This window comes from Myxocyprinus asiaticus, chromosome 9, assembly GCF_019703515.2.
Source record: "Myxocyprinus asiaticus isolate MX2 ecotype Aquarium Trade chromosome 9, UBuf_Myxa_2, whole genome shotgun sequence".
Taxonomy (NCBI): domain Eukaryota; kingdom Metazoa; phylum Chordata; class Actinopteri; order Cypriniformes; family Catostomidae; genus Myxocyprinus; species Myxocyprinus asiaticus.
In genome coordinates this window covers 48,144,642-48,170,209 of record NC_059352.1, presented here as the reverse complement: position 1 = coordinate 48,170,209, position 25,568 = coordinate 48,144,642, and the positions used below count along the sequence as shown (strand labels likewise).

Sequence of the window (25,568 nt, the reverse complement as noted above, 5' to 3'; positions counted from 1 at the left end):
AAACTCAATAAAAAGTATGCAAACTAAATATAAAATTGAACTGTATTGATTTATTTCCATAAAATACAAGAATGAAATGCATTTAAATTATTTTCTATATTTCAAATCAAACATTATTTCTTGGTACATCCGTCAGTGTGACGTGGAGAAATGTCTCTCTCTGTGCATGAGATGTACATGTATATACAGTACATGTGCAAGCTACGCAAAGCCAAATGAGCAAATGAAGAGCACTACAGCATGCTTCGCTCACATCAATAATAATGAGAATAAAACTCAAAAGCAGCAAATATTTATATTTCGGGGAGGAGGGGAGGAACATAAAACTAAGAATGTGTGTTAAGCTTTTCTTTCAGGAGATTCTTTAAAGAAATAGTTAAACCAAAAATGACAACTGTGTCATCGTTTACTCACCACTCATGCTGAACGAAGGTGAGAAAATGTTGACAAAATTTTCATTTTTGGGTGAATTATTTCTTTAACTCTCATTACAGCCACATGGTTGTAAGTTCAGTATTAGCCAGTGGCTGACAAAGATATCTTAAGCCCTTGTTATTAGATATTTCACTTTATCCATTTTATCTGCTTTAGGTCTTGATCAGTATGGTAAAGAAAATGTCTACCCTGTGTTTTAGCAATCACACCAACTATGACCAGGCACTGATGAGGGTTAAACTAACAATGCCCTGAAAATGAGGTTAACTCCCCTAGTCCCCCACCTAATAACTGAAAGAAATGAATGAAAAAAAAAAAAAGAGTGGAAAATGATGTAGGCCAGACAGCGGGAGGGAGGCATGCAGCCACTGGAGGACAAGGCCGGAGTGAGCGGGGCATGTTTTTATGATGAAGCTGCTTGTTCCTTGGGGGTTTCGGAGTGAAGGGTCACAACCCCAGAGGATTTGAACTTGGGCAGGTGCAGCCCGAACTTATTCTCCACCCCAGCAAAAGTGGCAGCAGCCAGACGATAGCCACCGACGTGCTCAGAACTGACAGGAGGAAGCTCTGAGATCCGCGATTTAGGCCTTGGTTCAGAACCAGCAGGGCGACTGGAGGGGAAGAGGAGCACAGAGGTCAAGTATATTTAGTATGTAGTTTTTTTTTTTTTGCAGATACTTTTAATCAAAAGGGTACCAGCAGTACACTTAGGGATATCAAAATTACCAGTACATCGATACCAAGTCAATACTAAAACAAAAAAGGAAACGATAGTCTTTCTACAGTACTCTGTAGTAGAGTTCAGACACAATAAACTACTGTCAAATGCATTTCTTGGTCATAATACTCATCTTGCCGAGGTTTTGATGTACATGCAGTCGGTTTATCTTCCATGAATGTAAACAGGCGGAACAACTCCAAAAAAAAAAAAAACTTGTCAAAATGTCAGATCTGTACATTTGGCCTAACAGTGTATATCTGTCTAATAAAATGTCACATTATATATAATAATTTCAAACATTTCATCATTTTGTAGCAACTTAATAAAGAACTAGATAGATTTGTAGTTTGTAGACACAAACTTTGATGTTGGCTTAAAGCCTTGTCTGAAAGTTTAAACTAGTTTTAAAAGTTTAAAGTTTATACAGACATTAGAGTAAGACCAACAAACAGCTAGCTAGATAAACCATCAGATGGATAGATAGAAAAGAGTGATAGATATGCTATGCTAGCATGTCACTAGGTGTTACTAGCATGTTCTAGCTAGTTGCTAAGTGTTGCTTGTATGTTGGCAGGCATTGTTAGCATGTTTTTTTTGTTTGTTTTTTTCACCCAATTTGGAATGCCCAATTCCCAATGCACTTTTAAGTCCTTGTGGTTGCGTAGTGATTCACCTCAGTCTGGGTGGTGGAGGATGAATCCTAGTTGCCTCCGCATCTGAGACTGTCAACCCGCGCATCTTATCACGTGGCTTGTTGAGCGCGTTGCCACTTAGACATAGTGCGTGTGGAGGCTTCACGCCATCCACCGCGGCATCCACGCTCAACTCACCACGTGCCCCACCGAGAACGAACCACATTATAGTGACCACGAGGAGGTTACCCCGTGTGACTCTACCCAATTTGGTTGCTTAGGAGACCTGGTTGGAGTCACTCAGCACACCCTGGGATTCGAACTAGCGAACTCCAGGGGTGGTAACCAGCATTTTTTACTACTGAGCTACCCAGGCCCCCTATTGTTAGCATGTTAAAACATGTAGCTAGGCATTGCTATCATGTTGTTAGTAGTGGTCGACTGATATATCGCAGAGGCTGATAAATCAGCCGATATTCAGAATTGTTTAATTATCGGCATTGGCCGATAAATTAGGACAGTTTGTTTCTTAAGGACACGAGGGCGCCGAGAATCACCCTCAAAATCATATCAAAGTCGTGACAGACATGTATGAGCTCTTAATATTAAAGTGCTCGTGTGTTTTACTCTCCCTCTCTCTCCTCAACAGTTCCCTGTAACTTTTAACTTCCTTGTCTAATGATAATAAGTAAAATATCATACTTCTATCATGTACCATCTGCAAATATGCAGATGTCTCTTTTAAACAGATGTAATTCACGAACCTCGCGAAAATCCAGCCTTTTCTTACCATCGAGCGCTCATCTAATGAAGCACGTATTCTATCAGCCAGAATCAAAACTTCAGGATCAAAAGTTCACAAATCATGACAATTCAAGCAGGCGGTCAAGGCCGTTTAACCTGTTAGGACATCAGCGCATATGCAAATTCAAAATAAAAGCGCTTCACATGCGTTGTGAGTAAATGTCATATTCACTATAAACTGTATGTACAATTAGTTTGATTCTGTCTTTTGTGAGAAAATGCGATTACTAATGCGCACATGCCATCCATGGTTGCTGATTCCAAGTCCTAAATAAGAGTTTATTTTTTAATAATTTTATGTTTATGGTATTTACTATATTAAATTGTGTGAAATATCAGCATTGTATCGGCCTATTGGCCACCCTGCTCTCTGGATATATGCATCTGCCATTAAAAACAAAAATATCGATCAACCACTAGTTGTTAGGCATTGCTAACATATTTAACCATGTAGCTAGTGGTTGCTAGCATTATATTAGGCATTGCTAGCACATTTAAGCATGCAGCTAGGAGTTGCTACCATGTTGCTAGATATTGTTAGCATGTAGCTAGGCATTGCTAGCATGTTGTTAGGCATTAATAGCACATTTTAACATGCGGCTGAGGGTTGCTAACATTATATTAGGCATTGCTGGCATGTTTTAACATGTAGCTAGGCATTGCTAGCATGTTTTAGAATATAGCTAAGGGTTGCTAGCATGTTGTTAGGCATTGCTGGGATATTTTAACATGTAGCTAGGTGTTGCTAGCACATTTTAACATGTAGCTATGGGTTTCTAGCACATTTTAGCATATTTTAGCATGCAGAGGCGTTGCTAGCATGTTGTTAGGCATTGCTTGCACAATTTAGCCTGTAGCTAGAGTGGTTGCTACCATTATATTAGGTATTATCATATTTTAGAATGTAGATAGGCATTCCTTACCAACATAATTAAATTAAAAGCGCATTAATATAGAATTCAGTTGATGTGTGGTCAAAGGTCAGATTATGTTGCTTATCCAATCAGATTTTACAGCCGGATGTATTGGTTTTAAAAAGCATGTTTATTTGAGTATTATGTCTTTATTCTGACTGAGTCCTCTAAGGAGAATTATAACAGTGTCTTTAACATGATCAACACTTACTGTCCTCCAAAGTCGACGTATAACCATCGCTGAAGGAGCTCGTAGGTCACCAGGGTCACACCAAACTGAGGAGACGACCTGAACACACGAGCTACAGAGAAGACAGAGGATTGTGAGTGAATGTGAATCTGACAAGTCTGTGTGTGTGTGCGATTTCTTTTGTGATTGAATGTGCCTGTGTGTGTGTGTGTGCGTGCACACCTCCAGCTCCCTTCCATAATGCTCTGAAGCCCTCCTCCTTCATGATCTTCCTGAAACAGTCGATCACTCCGGAATAAGTCGTCTGGCCAGCACGGGCGGCCACCTGCAGTCGTGTTTTGATGACATCAGCAGGGGTGACAAGCGATGCAGCTGGGATACCTGTAGATTAATGACAATACAGACGTCAATGTTTTAGCAATATATAGTAGGGATGCACAATATATCGGTGGCCGATATATTATTGGCCGATAACCTTGAAAATAAAAATATTATTGGATTTTTCGCCGATAATTTGTTACGGTTTATTTGCTTGCAGCTGAGAATCACTGACTGTCTGTGGCATCTTTCTTCAGGCAGAGACTCGGGGAGCCTCAAGCGACAGTGCGCTTGCATACACAGTGTGTCTGCGTGAGTGAAACCCAAGCTTATGTCGCTCTGTGAGGACTATTTCACCATCTCTGCACCTTGTTACGTTGTTTTGGGGCTGGTTTTAATTCGGGATGTGAGTAATGACATGCCATTTCCCATATTCCGTTTATGTTTCATGAGGCAATAAATGAAAACGCAACAAAAACATGAATGTATGTCATTTGGGGGCGATTATTTTCGCTTATTAGTTCATGAATCAAACAGAATGTGGGAAATTTCACATCGTTACTTGCAGCACGGCAATTAAAACAAGCATAGATCTCGTAAAAAGATTCACAGGGTGATTTGAGATGGCTAAAAACACTAGTTTGTGAATGAAGCGAATGTGCTTGTATTTTACGAGTTGCGACTTTTATAACGTTATGATTCATGACTAATCAATCTCTATAATGTTACCTATTCCTATTATGATTGTTGTTTTCACATTTCATAAGTTGTACAGTGGAACTGTAAAGGATGAGCGCTGTAGTAAGTAGGGCTGTGTGTGTTTGCACATTTGCCTGAATTATACAGTACTTTCCCTCTGAATCTCTCACCAAATCTTGCAGTTACACTGGGGAACGCTGTGTATGCGTCTCGTCAAGGTTGAGAGTGAGGAGCTATGATGGCGTCATTAGTTTATGCTTTCAAGCAAAGCCAAGTGTGTCAATACTTGCAATATTTGATTCTTATCAAATCCTACTCTTTTGGTATTCGTTTCTTGTTGGAGTCATGCAAACTAACGGACGAGGATCTGCTTTATGGTGGAAAGAGAATGTGAAGCAGTACAAGAAACTCGGAAGCTCAGCAGACCAGTAAAGCTCTTTGCGCCTTAAAGCTCTGAACATGGGCAAAGCACATTCGACAAAAAGTCAACATTTACCACTTGTTTTTCTGAATGTGTGAAATTATAAAAAAATGTGATAGCCTTTATGTAGACTCAGAGATTATATGTGCATTACAGCTGTTGATCAAAGTAAAAAATATTTATTTTAAATCACACAGCACGGATGCGGTAATGAAACCGCAACTCTTCTCTCGTTATTGTCTGCTGAACCAAAACACTGCTGGCTGAACTGCCGCCATTCTTAAAGAGACAGTACTGCTTTAGCACCTGCTATACAAATGAATGTAAACCCTATATAAATACTAGTAAATTGTACATATTAATTTAAACAGTGACATATCATATAATTAATATATATGCAATTTCATGACATAATATTAATTGATAGAACGTTGAATTTGTACTTTTTTAAAAAGATCAAATGTTATTATAATAATGATGACAAAGAAATAAAATACGCACTTTCACATACTAATACGAATACATATTTTCTATGGATGCACCAAGGTATTGACTGCCAGTATTTATAGGCCAATTTATTGACCAAATTAAAACTGTCCACATATCAGCTTTAAGCATGAAAATGCCGATATGAAAAACCGATGGTGGATTTATAATTAATTAGTAACACACTTTGTAAAAATTTTGTGAATTTAAATGCACAATCCAGTAATAATAATAATAATAGACACGATATGTAGAAGGGTTGGTACTCCTAAGAACATGTTATATTTAATTTATATTCTCATTCTTCTGTTAATATTAATAAACCGCCATAAACGGACATGACATTTGTGAAAGCAGCACGTACCTATAGGCTACATCAGGTTCCGAAATTAACACCCAGCAAGCACCAAATGCAGGTACATTTTCTATTTGGTCAGTGAAATTTGCAGCGTCACAGGGCACTCTGGTGGGTGCTTTTCTTCTTTCTATCAGTTTGTGTCAGCTTGTAAAATAATTTTACACATTCCATTTATCCTCAAGGGGGCTCTGCAGGCCTACAGTCTAAAATGTCACTGGTGTGTACATAGAACGGCTCTTATTAGAATGCTAGTAGTCCCGCTGCTCATCGATAGTCTCATTGCTGTGTGTCCACTGGCGCATGGTGAGCAAAGGTGGATTCAGTGCTTTAATCACATCATTATATTTAATCAAAAGTTTAATAGATCAACACTGTTTGTACACTTTGGGCATTTGAATACGAAGTTGGCATCTTTTCAACTGTAATCGCACATATTTAAGATGATAGCGCTGCTCGTGTCCTGAAAGCGAATAGAAAATACACGGCAGCTCTCTGGTGTGGCGAGCAGGACCAAGCAGATTTGTTCCGTGTTACTGGACGTGTACCATTAGCAGTAAAACTTGAAGCAATATGAAAGCAATAGAAGCGTTCATGCCACCGGCATGAAGGGACCACTCTTGGATTTCCAGTGGATGTGCGAGTATGTTTTAATTACCCACAACCAACACATTACAAATTCTCTGGTAATGATCGCATTATAATTCAAACCGAATGATTTTCATGACGTGCGGTTTCTTTAACGATTCAATAACGTTCATTCTTCCGGTGATGCAGACAGAACACCGCACTAAAATACTTTCTGTATCCTGTATTTCTATTAAGCACTGCAGCATTGCTACTGTATCTAAAGGGAGTGACGAAACAAAGCGCTACCAGTGGACCGATTCCCAAACAAATTAATCTTTTGATCCGGTTCTTTTAAATTTACAGCGCGACAGTGTGATTGGATTCCCAAACAAATGACTCTGAGTCGGTTCTTTTTAGTGAATAAAAAAGACTAAATTAATTTACTCACTCCAAATAAACCAAGAACTGTTACTGTGTTATATGTACTTAAGGCTAATGAGACTCACTCGTTCATATGACAGTAGTGATGTAGTTGACCTTAGTGATGGGTAACCTCCTCGTGATCGCTATAATGTGGTTCGCGTGGTGAGTTGTGCGTGGATGCCGCGGTGGATGGCGTGAAGCCTCCATACACGCTATATCTCCGCAGTAACGCACTCAACAAGCCACGTGATAAGATGCGCGGATTGACGGTCTCAGATGCGGAGGCAGCTGAGATTCGTCCTCCGTCACCCGGATTGAGGAGAGTCACTACGCCACCACGAGGACTTAAGAGCATATTGGGAATTGGGCATTCCAAATTGGGAGAAAAATGCTTTTATTATATAAAAAAATAAAATATAAATAAATAAAAAAAAATGCTGCATGATTGATTGAATTAAGACTGAAAACACAATATGGCCTTGCACGATTACTTAACCTTAAAAGGCTTCGTTTCTGCATTCAGCACTTCAGTCTGTGCTGTGAGAGCAAGTAGCACCCTCTAGCTGCCTGGATGGCATTATCCATTTTCCATTATACCACTGTAATACAGAATTTAAAAGGGGGTTTTGTTCCTTTGGTTTAAACTTTTTAGTTTTCCATGATGTGATTGACCTTTTAGTGGAATTTCCCAACATATGCATAGTATACATTTTTAATGTTCTATTATATACAGTACATGCATGTAAAATGTGAGTTCTGCTATTCTGAACAGTAAAAATGTTTTAGAAGTACAGAACCTTTTTTCATATCAATTATCATGTTATCATATTTAGTCATTTTTTGTATCTTTTTATCTTGTATTTAGCATTTTCAATGTGGTCTTCTTAAACATTTTGGCCTGTCCTGTGTTTAACAGATCCAATCCATATTCAATGGAAATTATTTATTGTTAGAACAGTGAAAAAGCTTTTGTACCTTTTTAAAGCATAATTCCAAAGTAAAAAAACGAATTGATGACAAAATACGGTAAGTGGCAAAATATCGCTATCAGGCTATGTTTTTTTTTTTCACATCGGTGCATCACTAATATTTTCAAACATTTTTGTACCTGAGCTAGGCTAGGGATAGAAACAAGAACAACTTTGGACAGGGTGTGAAAATTCAAAAATTATTTTCTGAAAAAGGACAGGGGCAACCAAATCAAAGATCAACTAGAGTTAATTCCTGACCTGCGATGGCACCAGCTGTGAGGAGCTGAAGTGGCCCCAGTCTCCCATCTTCATCTGCCATTTGTGTCTTCGTATGAGCATACACTGGGAAATAGATGGCAGAGAAGGGGATATCACGCAGGAAACAAGCCTTGGCACCCTATGGAAGCAAAAAGACAATACTATGTATGAGCAAATATTTTCAAGCTATGAAGTTAACACTTACAATGTCAATTTGGCTTAGACATGAAAGATATCTTCTGATCAATTAAATTAATATTTTGCAAGTTTCCATATATGGCTTTATGAAAATGGCTTTTTAGAAGACAGAAGCTTTCCAAACCTTGTAGAGGCCAAAGAAGCCGAGGTCTCTGACCACACTGAGCGCGCTCACTCTGGGACCTGTGGTGATCTCCCCGGCAACCTGCAGACGAATCTTAACGATTTCCAGAGGGTTGGTGAAAATAACCTGCGATCCACCAGCCTGAAGAGAGACAGAGATTTTACAATGAAGTACAGCATTACAACACAATTAAACAGCTCATCTTAGATTATAATACTCACACAACCACCAGCTAGAATTTCAGCAGCCAAAGGTATCGTGTCGTCTTTCGTGGTAAATTTGTCTCTTACAAAGTCATTGACCTGCAAACAAGACACAGAGTTTCATAGTGACCGAGGCCGTCATTTAGCCTAGCATCTCCTTCTGTGTTCCATGTTGAAAGAAATAGTCATTAAATCAAGTTCCAAGTCAAAAAGGTTACAAAGACAGGTTTATAGGGTGAGTAAATTGATGATTTTCATTTTTGGATGAACCATCCCTTAAACAACACTCACAGTGAGCTTGATGGCTTTCTCTGGAGCCACTCCTATAAGCTGGGGCAACAAGCCTACAGGGAAAACACACACACACAGGAACAAAGAAAAAGGAAGATAATGGAGAAAACCAGATAATGAGATCGAGACAAGCTTTGTATTTTTTCCTGAAGCAAAGATGCTCATGAGACTCGAAACACTCTACCTCTATAAAAGCCGAAGAAGCCCTCGTATCGCAGGACTTTCTTGGCACAGTCAAAACTGTTTTTGTACATGAGCTCTCCCACGAAGGAGCCAGTAGAGCGCTGGTTCTGCATACGCGTCTTTACCAGATCTATGGGATACACAGCTGTGGCACCAGTAGCTATGAACACACACAAACACAGGTTAAAATACACTCATCCAAACAAAGCATTGTGTCCTTTAGATTTAAAGAAATGTAGAACAGTCCACCTGAACCATTTATTAAACTAGAAATCATCATGGTTATGAACATATAACTGCCTATTCAACGCTCAGTGCTAGTGCGACTCATTTCACATGCAAGGAGGTTATTCAATCATAACAGAGGTCATTTACATATTGAAGTTTCAGCCCGTTTAAGAGAATTGGTCATGAAATTGATAATAAACTAAATGATGACTACTTTTGGTGCAAGAAATCTTGACTTACATTAAAAGTAGACTTCAGGAGGAAACAAAATACAATGCTTCAAAAATATAGAATATAGTCACTATAAAACTGATATGATAAATGAGAAGGTGGCGTAATGTCGAACCTCCAGCGATGGAGCCCAGGGCAAACCTGTATGCCGACTCAGCTGCCTGCAGCCACACAGGCCGAGATACTTCCCCATGTGAATGCTACAAAGAGAGAAAAGGAAATAAGCAAATTATATTTTTTGGGCAGTCTGTTTTTGAGATATATGACAATGTTCTGAATATTATGAACAAGATTTTACATTTACATTTATTCATTTAGCAGATGCTTTTATCCAAAGCAACTTCGCTGCTACCCAGGCTCACCAGGGAAACACTTATGTTTACACCTATATACATTTCCTGTGTATACTAAGTATTAACGTCCTCATGCCCTTAATGTCCTGTACTGTTTGCCCTGAATGTTTTCTTTGCACTGTTTTCTGTACTGTTGCACTATGTGTGTTAATTGTCTGTAAAGTATATGTTGAAAGTATATGTATAGTATATAAGCTAGACAGGTCTATGTGTACATGTAGCACCGTGGTCCTGCGAGGCACGACATTTCGTTCCCATGTATGTCTCTACATATAGAGGAATGACAACAAAGCTCACTTGACTTGACTTACAAATGAGGAGAACAACGGAAGCGATTCATCCACCAAAAGGGGCAACAATATACTGTAATACTGTGCTGTAATACAAGTCTCACATAGCTTAGAGCAGTACACATAGCAAATTTTTTTTTTTCATTTTTGAAAGTAAATAAAGCGGTGCTTACCTGTGCAAACTTGCAATCAGTGTTGGGTAAGTTATGTAAAAATATTAATCCACTACAATTTACTAATTATTTCTCTAAAATTGTATTCAGATTACTTTACTAATTACTTAATTAAAAAAGTAATCACATTACTATTTCTAAACACATTTCCACTCAACAAATTCAAAATAATGTCTATATTTCTTGTTCATTGTTATGCACAAGTCATAAACTCAGCACCTCACATTTCTCCTTCACAATGACTCATTACAGGGCCATAATTCATGTATTCTTCATAAATAATATTTAAGAAATAAGCATAACCCTATAACGTACTTAAATGTAAAGTCAGTAACTGTAATCTGATTATACGAATTTAAAATGTACTGCATTACACTATTTTTACTAAAAATGTAATTAGATTACAGTAATTATTTTGTAATTGGATTACACTCAACACTGCTCACAAACTACTTTTACTGTGGGTTTTTTTGTCCTTTCTGGAGCTTAACAGCCCAGAGCCACTTTTATTCTGAATCATATATTATATACACATTTTATTTTGTACAAATCCCTAAATCTAAAGTATAAGCGACAGCAATAATAATACTTGCTTATGCAAAACAGCACTAATTAATGCACACAAGCCCCTGATAACACTGATAACTCTATACAGTTATCTGACAGTAATATGCATTTAAATGACCCATTAAGGACTCTTATCTGTCAGTATAGACTGATAAACTCACCTGTCTCTGAACCTCAGCCAGATTATACGGAAGAGCTCCTTCCTCCAGTGGTGCTATCCTCTCGATATCAGCCAGGTTTAACCGTCTACACATAATAATCCACAGAAACACCTAATTAGCTGATAATGCTGCTCACAGGATATGGTGACTTACCGATTTTAATAAAGGAAATTACCCCGTTTGGGAGTGCAGTCCTGACAGTTGAAACAGGATGTCGATTTCCATAGGAGTGATCTGACCGAACTTATTTGCAGCATGAACAAACTCCTCTAAAGACGGGGTGAAAAAGTAATGTATTAGATAATACTGCAAAATTAAATCAAAAGCTGTTCTTCGACAGTGTTTTTTGACTCACAATTCAACTGTGATGCTACTAAATCTACAAGACCACAACAAAATAAATTATATTATAGTTGAGTTGTGAGCTTGCAGTCAAAGAGAATGTCTAACTTGATAAGAAAAAGACTGGGGAAGGCGAGTAAATTCAAACGCAATAATAGACCATAGGACTGCTGAGCGGATTACTGGTTACCCCCTGCCCTCTCTTCAAGAAATGTACACTTCCAGAGTGAGGAAAAAGGGCTGGAAGAATTACTCTGGACCCCTCTCATCCTGCCCATTACCTTTTTGAACGGTTGACTTCTGGCCGACGCTACAGAGCTCTGAGCACCAGAACCGTCAGGCACAAGAACAGTTTTTTCCCTCAGGCTATCCATCTCATGAACGGTTAAAACTGCCCCATTGAGCAATAATTGTGTGGAATACACAGCTTAATCTATTTATATTTATCCAACATATCCTACCTCTTCTGCCATTACATTTCCTTGCACTGTATATAACAGATTTGTATTTGTACATGTGTGTGTGTATATATATGTGTCTTATTGTGTATTTCTATATATACTTATATTTTCTATTCACTTTCTTTTTTTTTATTATCTCCATGTTGTTGTTGTATTGTTTGTGCACTGAAAGCTTCTGTCACCAAGACAAATTCCTTGTATTTGTAAGCATACTTGGCAATAAAGCTCATTCTGATTCTGATCTCTTTCTATTGTCATCCTTTTTGGTTGCACACAACAACAAACATACTGTGGGACCAGTGTAGTTTGATTATAGAAAGAATGACAGCGCAATTACTCTTTTTATGCCTTTTTAAGTTAAGGACATGTGGAAGAGTTTTGTTCACATAAATGGTACATAAAAAATATAAATGTATTTTATTACATTACAATCTTACCAAACAATATGATTTAAAGTTGTAAAACGTACAATTGTATTACTTTATAATAGTAATTTAAAAAAATTGTTTAGAACATTGTTTAAACCCCGACCACTTACTGCTTTGTATACATCCTCAAAATTACTAAGAATCATAAATGGCATCGTTAAGTGGAATCAGAACCAGAATCGTTCAATTCCACATGATTCCCATTCCTAGTTTTCTTCAGACATGCACATGAAAAGAAACTGCGAGATTACCGTGTACATTACACACCTTTAGTAACAAGCGTATCCTTGCGAGTTCCAGCAAGAGTGCTGTAGATTTTACGGATCAGTTCCATGTTGTTCAGAAGAGAATTGAAAGCATTGAAGTAGGAGAAGCTCACCATGTGAGAGGTACCGCCCCCTGCTGCCTAAGAAGATTTAACACACAAACACCATTAACCGTTAAACGCATGGGCACTTATATCTATCACAAATGGATCTACAAAATGCCCAGATAGTGTAAATCTTTCAAAGCAGTTTTAAGACAATTAGAAAATAACAGAATATATTCTGTTATATTTTGGTGTTTTATTTTTCATATATCAAAGAGATGATGCAACAAATGATAAAGCAGAATTCATTACTTCCACACTGAAAGTTTCTCAACTTCTCAACTTGAGTCAACAAGAGACTCAAATGGCTGTCAAACGCATATTAAGCTGTATACATTTTCAAAAGGAAACTTTCTGTGTCAAAACCTACAGAATTCCAGTAGTACACCCAAATGTCAATAGCCATATCAGACTGTTCATGTGTTACACTTCCTATCGTTTACTTCTATGTTGCTTCTTCATCAAATAGCATTTGTGTTCACCACCATTGTGCAAAACAAATCGACATTATATAGTAGTCATTTGTATGAATATGGCACTCATTTTTCTCGTAACAAATAAATAAATATCCTGTGATAGTACACTTAAATACATATAAAATAATCATAAAAATATGACTTATAGATGTGGAAAAATATATTGCGACACTATTATATATCTCGGGTCACTAAAGACCCTATACACCTTTGGTAATTAAATAATTATTATTATTTTTGCAATTTTGGCATTTTTTTTGTTGTTTTGTTTCATAAACAATATGATTCATAAAAGAAAGGTTACTTTCTTTTAAAAGTATACTATAAAATGGATGAGGTAAAGGAGGTGGAATGAGGTCCCGGGTCACTAAAGATCCGAGGTATGTCTTTAAGGCTTAACACTAACAGAGCAACAAACTATATCCAAAACACCAAAAGGAGTTGCAAGCTTACAGAGACCAGGTTTTCCTCCACGAAAGGTGTGAGCATATGATGTCTGATGGTGGACATGATATCACTGAAGTCCAAGGCAGAAATGGCGCCAATCTTGACCTTGTCTTTCTGTGCGAAGGCCTGTCGAGCATGTTCCAACTGCAGCTCCTGTGACAACACAGCAAGAGCAAAAACAAGCATAGAAATCAGAGGTTTGATTTTTGATAAGAGACGAGAGCACTGATATATGTAGGGCTGGGTATTGATACAGATTTCCCGATACGATTTGATTCTGATTCACAAGCTCTCGATTCAATTCCGATTCGATATCGATTCATATATTTAATTTATAATGTCCCTTTTGCTTGCATGTGAAATTAATTCTCTCCCAGCTAATGCTGTTAATTTTACAGGGGACCTACTAACTAGGTACAATATGAAAAGATTAATGTTACTAATTACATTTTATTAGTTTTTCATCATTTTGGTCAATATAACAATATAACATAACAAATCAATATATTTAAATCAACAAATACGATATATTGCATATATTATATTTTGTTACATTTTTATTGCTTAATTGCATAATTTGTACCATTTACAGGTATTTACATTGATTTGTTGAACATGCTAAAAACCGATACTGTCTCTTTAAAGGGTTAGTTCAATCAAAAATGCTAATTCTCCTATGACTGTCTCACCTTTAAGCCATCCCAAATGTGTATGTCTTTCCTTCTTCAGCAGAACCAAAGTGAAGATTTTTATAAGCACATTTCAGCTCTGTATGTCCATACAATGCAAGTGAATGGGTGCCATCAGGCTGCTAGCTATTTGATGATCCAAAAGGTATATTTAGGCAGCATAAAAGTAATCCACATGACTCCAGTCGATCAATTAATGTCTTCTGAAGCAAACCGATAGGTTGGTGTAAGAAACAAATTGATAATTAAAATGTTTTTAACTTTAAATAGTTGCTTCCAGCCAGCGCTGTATTTCTGTTTGAAATGACCTAACTCTCACATGACGTCCGTTCCTCTGTTGTAAACAAAGCGTACACTTCCGACTACTCGCGAACTCGCCATTGCACTTACATCACTAATGCGTCAACTGGTAACAGGAAGAGATTTTTTTAAGTTAATAATCTATTTATTTTTTACACAAACCTATCGATTTGCTTCAGAAGGCATTAATTGATTGACTGGAGTTGTGTGGATTACTTTTATGCTGCCTAATTATGCCTTTTGGATCGTCAAATAGCCAGGAGTCTAATGGCACCCATTCACTTGCATTGTATGGAAAAAAAAGAGCTGAAATGTGCTTAAAATCTTCATTTCGGTTCTGCAGAAGAAGGAAAGTCATACACATCTGGGATGGCTTAAAGGTAAGTAAATCATGAGATGAATTTCATTTTTGGGTGAACTATCCCTTTAAGAAAATCTGGCATTTCAGTAAAGACCATCTGTAAATGAGCGCATGTTAACAAGAGAGACTCAAACGGCTTTATCTCATTTGTGCTATGCCTGATTAGAATTAAATGTTTATTTTTTTGATCAACAACTGACTGTAAGGAACAGAAAGAGTATTAAAAGAGACATTATTCAGTGACAAACGGGTCACGTGAATGTTGTCTTTGGAGACACATTACACGGAACAACTTTTACTCTCATCATGCAGTGAAAGGATCTCTCTGCTGAATACTTCACCAATATACTACACAATTACTGCTGAGTGAAATGTAAACATTTCCCAGCCAGTTGCCATATATATACATTTTAGTTGCATAGCACGAAATCTGGTTGCAAATGCGAGTGATTTCCTCTCATTGTTTTAGAGCAGGTATGGGCAACTGGCGGCCCGCGGGCTGTATACGGCCCTCTGTATCGTTGAATACGGCCCGTCGGACAAGACTGAGGATTGATTTTATTTCTTTGAAAAAGGGATTATGTAAAGATTGCATTTAGTTTATGATGTTATTACAACTATTGACCAGAAGAGGTCGCTTGTTCTTAGCAGACCTGCTGATCACTCTAGGATTCTAGCATGCAACATCTTATACTTGCTCATCATTTATAAGGTAAATTGAGCTAAATTTTACCTCAGCTTGTCAGCGACATTGATAATGTACGCAGGTGGAACCCATGTCTTTTGTTTGCCTGGATATGAAATCTGTCATTTTTTTTTCACCCAATCTGGAATGCCCAATTCCCAGTGCTTTTATGTCCTCGTGGTCGTGTAGGGATTCGCCTCAATCCGGGTGGCGGAGGATGAATCCCAGTTGCCTCCACCTCTGAGACTATCAACCCGCTCATCTTATCATGTGGCTTGTTGAGCGCATTGCCACGGAGACATAGCGCGTGTGGAGGCTTCACGTCATCCACCGTGGCATCTGCGCCCAACCGAGAACAAACCACATTATAGCGACCACGAGGGGTTACCCTATGTGACTCTACACTCCCTAGCAACCGGGCCAATTTGGTTGCTTAGGAGACCTGGCTGGAGTCACTCAGCATGCCCTGGGTTTCGAACTAGCGAACTCCAGGCGTGGTAGCCAGCGTCTTTTACCACTGAGCTACCCAGGCCCCCATGAAATCTGTCATTAAAGATTTCAATTTGATTCGCAAATACACCATTGATCAAGTGATCAAAGAGGCGTACAGTATGAGAAATACATACACCAGAGCTGCTCTCCTCACAGATGTAAAAGGTAAATAAAATACAAGGGTAAAAGGCATCAAAAGTTTTTACGAAATCCGTGACAGCATGGAAATCACCAAGACATCTAATGCTGTTTCGCTCATGTTTGTGAAAAACGAAAAAGTTGTTATAAGAGGGATACACTTTGAAGAAATGCATGACTGAGGTGCCTGACCGACTGTTGAAAAGTCTTGTGAATAGAGAGAATATTCTCTGACACATAGGACTGTTCGGTCCATGCGTGTAAGTTGTGGTGCTGAAATGTTTTGTATTAATGCACTGAAATGTTAAGTTCTTGTATCCAGTATTGTTATTGATGATAATATTTAAGATTTTAAAGATCGATCTTGGGATTTAAGAATCGATATCGAGATTGTTCAAATGAAGATCGCGATGCATCGGAAAATCAATATTTTTACCCTCCCCTACTGATATATATATTTTGCCAAATACCAATCATTATTTTTGTGTTATGGCCAATAACCAACATTAGAAATTGTTAGCATTCACACGAAATGCCAGAGCTCGAATTTGATATGCTTCACGTGAAATGCGGCATCTATATATTACAACACAGTAGAATAAATGGCTGACTGTTAAGTACTTTTTAAACAAGGCAAATACAGAAAGACAAGACCTATATAGTTTGAATTGCCCCAAATAAGTGACATTATAGGATTTTCAGTATCTGAGGTTATCCGTTTCCAATACAGGCCAATGCTAATAAAACAAAAAGCACCACTAATAATGGCAAATAATGAAATGTTCATTGACATATTATGCATTTAAAATATATATTTAATAAATAAATAGTATGTTTTAAAGATGTTTAAAATGATGTACACTAATTTGAAATGAAGAATCATATCAGTAGCTTGATAAAAATGGTTAATTATAAAATCCCAGTAACACCCCTATTATTGCACTTTTGCTTGTGGAAATGGAGAACAGATTATTTCCATGTCATTATAAGTCTTAGGCCACTCTGATATCAGCCCCTTTAAAAGTGTGTGTGTTACCTGCAGGAACTGAGTGAACTCCAAGTAGCTGAGACGTTTGTTTCTGTCATTGCCGAAATGCAAGCGGATGAACTCACAGTCCCAGTTAAAAGGGATGTGATGGTGCACAGTTGTCTGACTGAAAATATCACGCACGTTCTCTGTAAACACACACAAACGGACAGATTTACACTCCAGTGGCACATAACAGGCATCGCAGCATTAGTGAGAGTGTTTCAAAGCTCTTCTGAACACTTGAATGTGTGTGTGAACAAATGACCCTGTGTTCAAGGTTAAACTGCTTGTTTACCATAAATACATTATGATCAGCTGACTCTGTACAGGGAAATAAAACAGCGTTTGATTAAGTGTCTGACTGCAAGTCATGTGTAGTATGTACTTATGTTTCATTTGTCCAAACATGTAAATGTGCAGTAGAAGTGCTGATGTAAATCAAAGTATGTGAGGGTAGCTCATTATAGAAGGATACATCTTTTAAACTCTTTAAACCGTTCAGGCATTCTTTCAACACACACACGTCTCTCTTACCAAAAGACACGTCACCAGTGCCGGTCTTGTCAAACAGCTGGAAGGCCACAATGAAGAGAGCATCTGGCACACATAGCACAGACTCAAAGGCCAGAAACTCCTGGAATGAGATCAGCCTGGACACAAAGACAGAAAGGAAGACTTGAAAAACATTCACAAACTGACACACATACTCAGACATCCACAACCTTAATGTTGTATTAACTGCTCTTATTTACAATTACATTTATTACATTATTAAAGGGTTACTTCACACGAAAATTTTAATTGTGCCTTTACTTACTCCCACTCATGTCGTTACAACCCCATATCTCTCTAATCAAATATGTCACTCTTAAATCAAACATGTCAATATCATTAGGGCAGGGTAAAAATATTGATTTTCAGCTTAAAAACAATCTTTGTTTGAACAATCCCAATATCGCTTCTTAAAATCCCAATAATGATCTTTTACTTTTATTTTAAGTTTACTTCACTTTCTGTTAAATAAGCAATTGAACTTTGCAGTTTGGGCAATTTTGAAAATTAGAAGGTTCCCTGTATAATTTTCAGCATTAGCTGAGAGATAATTAATAACATTATAACTTAAATATACCCAAATGAATTTAGAATTGAATCAAATTGTATCAAAATCTTAATCGAATGCTTGTGAATTGTAATCGGATCTAATCGGGAAATCTGTATCGATACCCAGCCCTAAATATGATTAACGTTACCTTGACTTGTAACTTCAGAGCTTTAGCAGTGGTGACAAACTATATAAATTGGTCTGTTTCTCACACAAAGCTATCTTATGGCTTCAGAGGACGTCCAGTATAGCACACGAGTCACATTTACATGTTACCTGCCGTATCGTAACAAACTTTCAATGACACAGACAGGGACAGAATACTCAATCTCACCCATCTTTTGTGGTGTCGGCAACTCCGGCGAGCAGTTGCACAGTTTTTGGGTTGTAGTGGAGCTGCGTGTGGAGACCCAAATACCTCTGCACGAAATCAGTGGGTGTCATGTACCGCTCTCCATCCTTCTCCACCACACTGGCATACTGAGAGAAAACAATAAGAACAATTTCTTTGTCAGCATTGCCACGGAGACATAGCGCGTGTGGAGGCTTCACGCCATCCACCACGGCATCCGCGCCCAACCGAGAACGAACCACATTATAGCGACCACGAGGAGGTTACCCCATGTGACTCTACACTCAACCGGGCCAATTTGGTTGCTTAAGAGACCCGGCTGGAGTCACTCAGCACGCCCTGGGATTCGAACTAGTGAACTAGCAAACTCCAGGGGTGGTAGCCAGCATCTTTTACCACTGAGCTACCCAGGCCCCCCTCCAAAAGACATTTCTAAATTTAAACTGCACTTCAAACGAAACAAAAAAATCATGACCCACCGTCTACAACAGGTGGAAAATTACAAATACAAATTGAGATCTAAAGACAATTATTTTGTAAACATATTATTAATAATAATAATGATAGCAATAAGAATTGAAATATGTTGTATACACATGTATAGGCTATAAAGTGAACTTGCAGAGTTGCACACACAATGCATGTTAAGCACGAACTGCTCCGTGGAAATAAAGCAAGCTAAACTTCGAGCACCTCCTGAGATGGTCTTAGGTCATTTGCAGCATTCTCATATATCACACTATTCTTGCAAACAGTTTTTATAGGACTGAAACAGAAAAGAAAGCACGGGAACTCTTTACATGCACATGTTCCAGAGACAGGCTCCCGCTGCGCGCCTCTGAACAAACAACGCATCAAAGACGTGCATCGATGGCTTCTCTTTCTTCTGTTCTTCAAAATATAATAAAGTGTGTTTCTTCAAGTGCATGTCTGTGTCTAACAGCATTTATTATCATGCTTCATGAGACGTCTTACAGTTAGTCTGCCAAAGTGGCGGGCAAAATTACCCACCGTGCGCATTATATAGGCTACCCACGTTTGGCGGGCGCTAACTTCATACCCTGGGCTATCAGATAGCGATGATATGCGGATATGCGCATGAACAGTAAAGTACACTTTAAAATAGTGATAGGCCGATATATCAACCGATATTTTGCAATTAACGGCATCGGGCGATAACCACGTTCGCTTATTGCAAAGAACATTCCTGGCTGTTAAAAAAAAAAAAAGAACATTTCATTTTCAACTAATGTGCATAAAAATAAATAAATACAAAGTTTCAGTCAGTCCATATTCTCAAATGTTAAGTCAAAAGAAAAATGAGGGGGGGAAACGCTTCAATAGAAAGTCCACATGGTGTTACACTTGCGCTGATGGAGTTTCCAGTGGATGAGTGGTCGGATTTAAAGTATGCAGCTCATCCACAGTAAGATTGCAGCCTTTAGCGGTTTAATAAATCAAACTAGGACATGTCACGATATTAATTTGATTAATTGTCCATTTCAGTGTACAAGGAGTAACAAAGCACGTGTTCAAAATAAGCCTGTGAGCATTTTAAAGCTGTCGTGTGTCAGCCATACTGCGCGCTGGTACCGGATAGAGTCGGTGCTCGGTACTCGGTGCAGAAACACTGGTATCGTTACATCTTTTTTATTTTAGTATTGACTTAGTACAGAAGTACCGGTACTTTTGACAGCACTATGCCCAGTTATAAAAAAGATAAGAATTTCCCTAATAAATTTATATAAAATGAAACTTAAAATCTTGGTTCTTGTCCATGTTATTTGTCAACTATCCACCTACATCTGATGTGAAGGCAGTAGGAAATGAGCAACAGCTAAGCTGGAGATAAACACTGGTGGTAAAGGGCTAAACAGAGATGCCCTCTGACCTTTTCATTACATTCTTCACTCGTCCATCTATTGCCTTGACATTCATGTGTTCCTCCTTCAAATATCCATCTTACATGCTTTAGTCCTATTAATAGAGCCACATCAAGCAAGTCACCGTGTTACCAGACACCAAAGCGGCCCAATGCGGCCGAAGAAACAACTACTCTCAGCTTATAGGCACACAAAATCTGCAGAAGTCACTACAAAAAGCCCTGGAAGACATTTAAGGACAGAGAATTATTTCTTTATTACGGTTTTAATAATGCATACCCAACAAACTACGTTTACTTACACATGAGCATCCAGACTCTGCCAAGGTTTCGTACTTTTTTTATATGGTATAACGTTCTTTACAATATGGAGATTGCTCCAACCTGTCATGATGTGCCTGTAGTTTTCTTGCTATGTTTAAGAGTACTTAATGTTCTCTAGTAAATACCCTAAACTCACAGACAACAGCAGGACAACAAAGGAAGCAGAATGACTAAGGAACGATTTAATCATGACAGACTTATCAATGTCATGACATGTTGATCCACTTTTACTTCTAATGTTGCACAAGAGACTCTTCGTTCAAGTTCAGAGCTGCTCAGTGAGATTCACTATATTTAAAACAACAAAACAAACCACTGTAACCTGATTTTATGCCAAAATAAGGCGTTTAGATTAAGGATTTGTGGCGTTTTATCTTACCTTTTGAAAGATGACCTTCAGCTCATTCGGGTCGGCCCTTTTGGTTGACTGCACCTGTAAAACGACAACAGAAACAGAATACATTTTTTGAGAGCTGGACAATGAATCCAAACATCCAAATCACCTAATGAGGGTCACCTCTACATAAAATCAGCACCATGATATCTACTACAATGTACTACAGTCGAAGTCAGAAGTTAACATACACCTTAGCCAAATACATTTAAACAGTTTTTCACAATTCCTGACATTTTATCGTATAAAACATTACCTGTCTTGGGTCAGTTAGGATCACTACTTTATTTTAAGAATGTGAAATGTCCCTGGGTAGCTCAGCTAGTATTGATGCTGAATGCCACCCCTGGAGTCGTGAGTTCAACCAAATTGGCCCGGTTGCAAGGGAGGGTAGAGTCACATGGGGTAACCTCCTCGTGGTCGCTATAATGTGGTTCTCGCTCTCAGTGGGGTGCGTGGAAAGTTGTGCGTGGACCGCGGAGAATAACATGAGCCTCAACATGCTGTGAGTCTCCGCGGTGTCATGCACAGCGAGCCACGTGATAAGATGCGTGGACTGACTGTTTCAGAAGCGGAGGCAACTGAGACTTGTCCTCTGCCACCCGGATTGAGGTGAGCAACCGCGCATTCCCAGTAGGTCAAAAGTTTACATACACTTTGTTAATATTTGGTAGCATTGCCTTTAAATTGTTTAACTTGGGTCAAACGTTTTGGGTAGCCTTCCACAAGCTTCTCACAATAAGTTGCTGGAATTTTGGCCCATTCCTCCAGACAGAACTGGTGTAACTGAGTCAGGTTTGTAGGCCTCCTTGCTCGCACACACTTTTTCAGTTCTGCCCACAAATTTTCTATCAGATTGAGGTCAGGGCTTTGTGATGGCCACTCCAATACCTTGACTTTGCTGTCCTTAAGCCATTTTGCCAAAACTTTGGAGGTATTCTTGGGGTCACTGTCCATTTGGAAGACCCATTTGTGACCAAGCTTTAACTTCCTGGCTGATGTCTTGAGATGTTGCTTCAATATATCCACATCATTTTCCTTCCTCATGATGCCATCTATTTTGTGAAGTGCACCAGTCCCTCCTGCAGCAAAACACCCCCACAACATGATGCTGCCACTCCCATGCTTCACGGTTGGGATGATGTTCTTCGGCTTGCAAGCCTCACCCTTTTTCCTCCAAACATAACGATGGTCATTATGGCCAAACAGTAAAATTTTTGTTCCATCAGACCAGAGAAAATTTCTCCAAAATGTAAGATCTTTGTCCCCATGTGCACTTGCAAACTGTAGTCTGGCTTTTTTATGGCGGTTTTGGAGCAGTGGCTTCTTCCTTGATGAGCAGCCTTTCAGGTTATGTCGATATAGGACTTGTTTTACTGTGGATATAGATACTTGTCTACAAGTGTCCTCCAGCATCTTCACAAGGTCCTTTGCTGTTGTCCTGGGATTGATTTGCACTTTTCGCACCAAACTAAATTCATCTCTAGGAGACAGAATGCGTCTCCTTTCTGAGCGGTATGATGGCTGCATGGTCCCATGGGGTTTATACTTGCGTACTATTGTTTGTATAGATAAATGTGGTACCTTCAAGCATTTGGAAATTACTCCCAAAGATGAACCAGACTTGTGGAGGTCCACAGTTTGTTTCTGAGGTATTGGCTGATTTCATTTGGTTTTCCCATGAGGTCAAACAAAGAGGCCCTTAGTTTGAAGGTAGGGCATAAAATACATCCACAGGTACACCTCCAATTCAGTACACCTCCTATCAGAAGCTAATTGTCTAATTGTCTAAAGGCTTGACATCATTTTCTGGAATTTTCCAAGCTGCTTAAAGGCACAGTTAACTTAGTGTATGTAAACTTCTGACCCACTGGAATTGTGATATAGTCAATTAAAAGTGAAACAATCTGTCTGTAAACAATTTTTGGAAAAATTACTCATGTAATGCACAAAGTAGATGTCCTAAATCACTTGCCAAAACTATAGTTTGCTAATATTAAATCTGTGGAGTGGTTAAAAAATTTGTTTTAATGACTTCAACCTAAGTGTATGTAAACTTCTGACTTCAACTGTATATGCTTAACCTCACGTATCTACCTGTATCTATGACATAACTTGTCCTTTAAAGCCAAAATTACAACATTAGAACCTTAATAACTGTTAGTCAGAAAAAAAAATACCTTTTCTAACTACATTTACCAGTAAATATTTTGTGACGCCGGCAGTTTAAGGGCACATTCACGCTATGAGCATTTCTGGCACCAAATTTCCAACAGAATATTTGCCAAACAAAGAGAACCACATTTTAAAGAAGGCAGCTTGCACTAAATAGCCTAAATAATCCCCGTAAATAAGCTAAGCACTATTTAATCATCACAAACAAACAAACATAAAATCACAGAGTCACATCATAAGGTCAGTCCCTGTAGAATATAATGAGCCACACAGCATATTCCTCGTACGCCTGACTACACTTTCTAAACAAAAGCACATCTCTGACAACATACGAGACTGTTGTAGAGCTAACTGACGCTCATTAGCACACAATGTTAAGTGTGCTTATGAATTTATGGTCCTCTCACACACTGGATTCAGTAACAGTATCGGCATATTGATAAGCTCAGTGATGCTCGCGCCGGTCGGTTCGTTAAACCATACATCGGCGTTCTCTGTACATCTGAAAAAAAAATCGTCTTGCGCCTCTGTGCCGCTAATAACCACATACTGTAAATGATAGTCGACAGCTCAAAAGCAATATAACAAATTTTAAATCAAACGAGGTGTCGCGGGAGTCACCTTGGCCGCCATGCTGCTCTCTGACGTCACGTGTGATGGTAGGGAGCGCGCAGGCGCGTGGCCGAGGAGAGGGCGCGAGAGAGCACTAGTGATGTCACAAGGTCCGGTGTTACCGGCCTTGGTCCAGCGAAAAATGAGTGTAGGATATTATTAAAAATGCTGCCCAAACTTCTACTGTGAAACATTTTTTTACACTATACACTGTATGGAAATACCATATTTTGTGTCTTGGAATACCATCTAAATGCCATTGCTCATATATATGATAGTGTAATATAACGAAACACAGTGGTATTACAATATGATACTATCACAGTAAAATGCTCTGCTGAAATCCCTGCTAAAAACAATTTAAAGGTGCAGTCAGTAATTTTTTCCTCATTTAAAAGTTTTACTCTTAAAGAAATTAATAGTCTTTTGAAACATGTTTATAAAATCATTACCACACACGAGGTTTTATTCTGCATGGAGAGGGTCTCCTAATGGCGGCCGCCATGTTGTTATCACATGACCAGCTGAATGCTAATCCAAAGTCTTTTTAGCAAGTTAGTCCACTAGGCACCATCTTTGGAAAGCTGCATACAAGTGCATTTCCTATTTACTTGAATGGGGAAAGACCAAAATCTCCAAAACAGTTGGTAAAGATTACAATCAAAGAACATATTTCAAATCAGCAGTAAAATCTGACAGTACTGGGATCATAAAGTGTGTTTCTTTACCTCAGATTACACTAAAAAATGCAATTTTCCCAACTTGAATAGCTAATGCGCATGCACGTTCTTGAGCTGATTGACAGGCGATGTCTGTATCTAAAAAAAAAAGGTGATTGGCTCTTTTACCAGTAAGGTGGGACTTCCTTTCTACATCAGTTGATGGTTGGGTGTTCCAATTTTTCCCATTCATTTTAATAGAAGTGGCCCATCTCTGCTAAATAGTCTCTGCCTAATCTCAGTAACCGCCCTGTTATTTGACACTTTCACTCATACATTGAATTAATCATGGCTGACTGTGAATAGTGGACTTCTACAATGGCATCAAAAAAGAAAACTTTTGTGTTTGAATGATGCTGCATCCATGCACCTAGGTGTCAATGTAAGTCCAAGATGACACAAAATCGTCCCGAGTACACCTTTAAAGGCCCAAACATACTCTACATAAGTACATGAATGCAGATGCATATTGCAACGCAAGCTCGATACTTCGAACATACTTCACGCAAGTACACAAACGCAGACGGGAGCACTTCGCCAATGCATAGACAACGCATAGTCCTGTTCGTCAAGACTCTCCTCAAATTGTT

At 38.6% G+C, this 25,568-nt stretch overlaps 1 protein-coding gene across 1 annotated transcript; it reads right to left on the bottom strand.

Annotated features, from left to right (window-relative positions):
• Positions 1-30: 30 nt before the first annotated feature.
• On the bottom strand, positions 31-24,330 carry slc25a12 (solute carrier family 25 member 12). Its single transcript, XM_051706727.1, has 18 exons — positions 24,269-24,330; positions 21,458-21,511; positions 18,855-19,000; positions 17,953-18,068; positions 17,425-17,564; positions 13,730-13,876; positions 12,698-12,836; positions 11,375-11,468; positions 11,200-11,284; positions 9,771-9,855; positions 9,198-9,356; positions 9,014-9,066; positions 8,741-8,821; positions 8,520-8,660; positions 8,198-8,336; positions 3,919-4,077; positions 3,718-3,808; positions 31-1,046 (listed from the first exon to the last, which is right to left on the bottom strand). The coding sequence occupies exons 1-18, from the start codon at positions 24,278-24,280 to the stop codon at positions 839-841; spliced, it is 2,049 nt and encodes a 682-aa protein (XP_051562687.1). The 5' UTR covers positions 24,281-24,330; the 3' UTR covers positions 31-838.
• Positions 24,331-25,568: the final 1,238 nt, after the last annotated feature.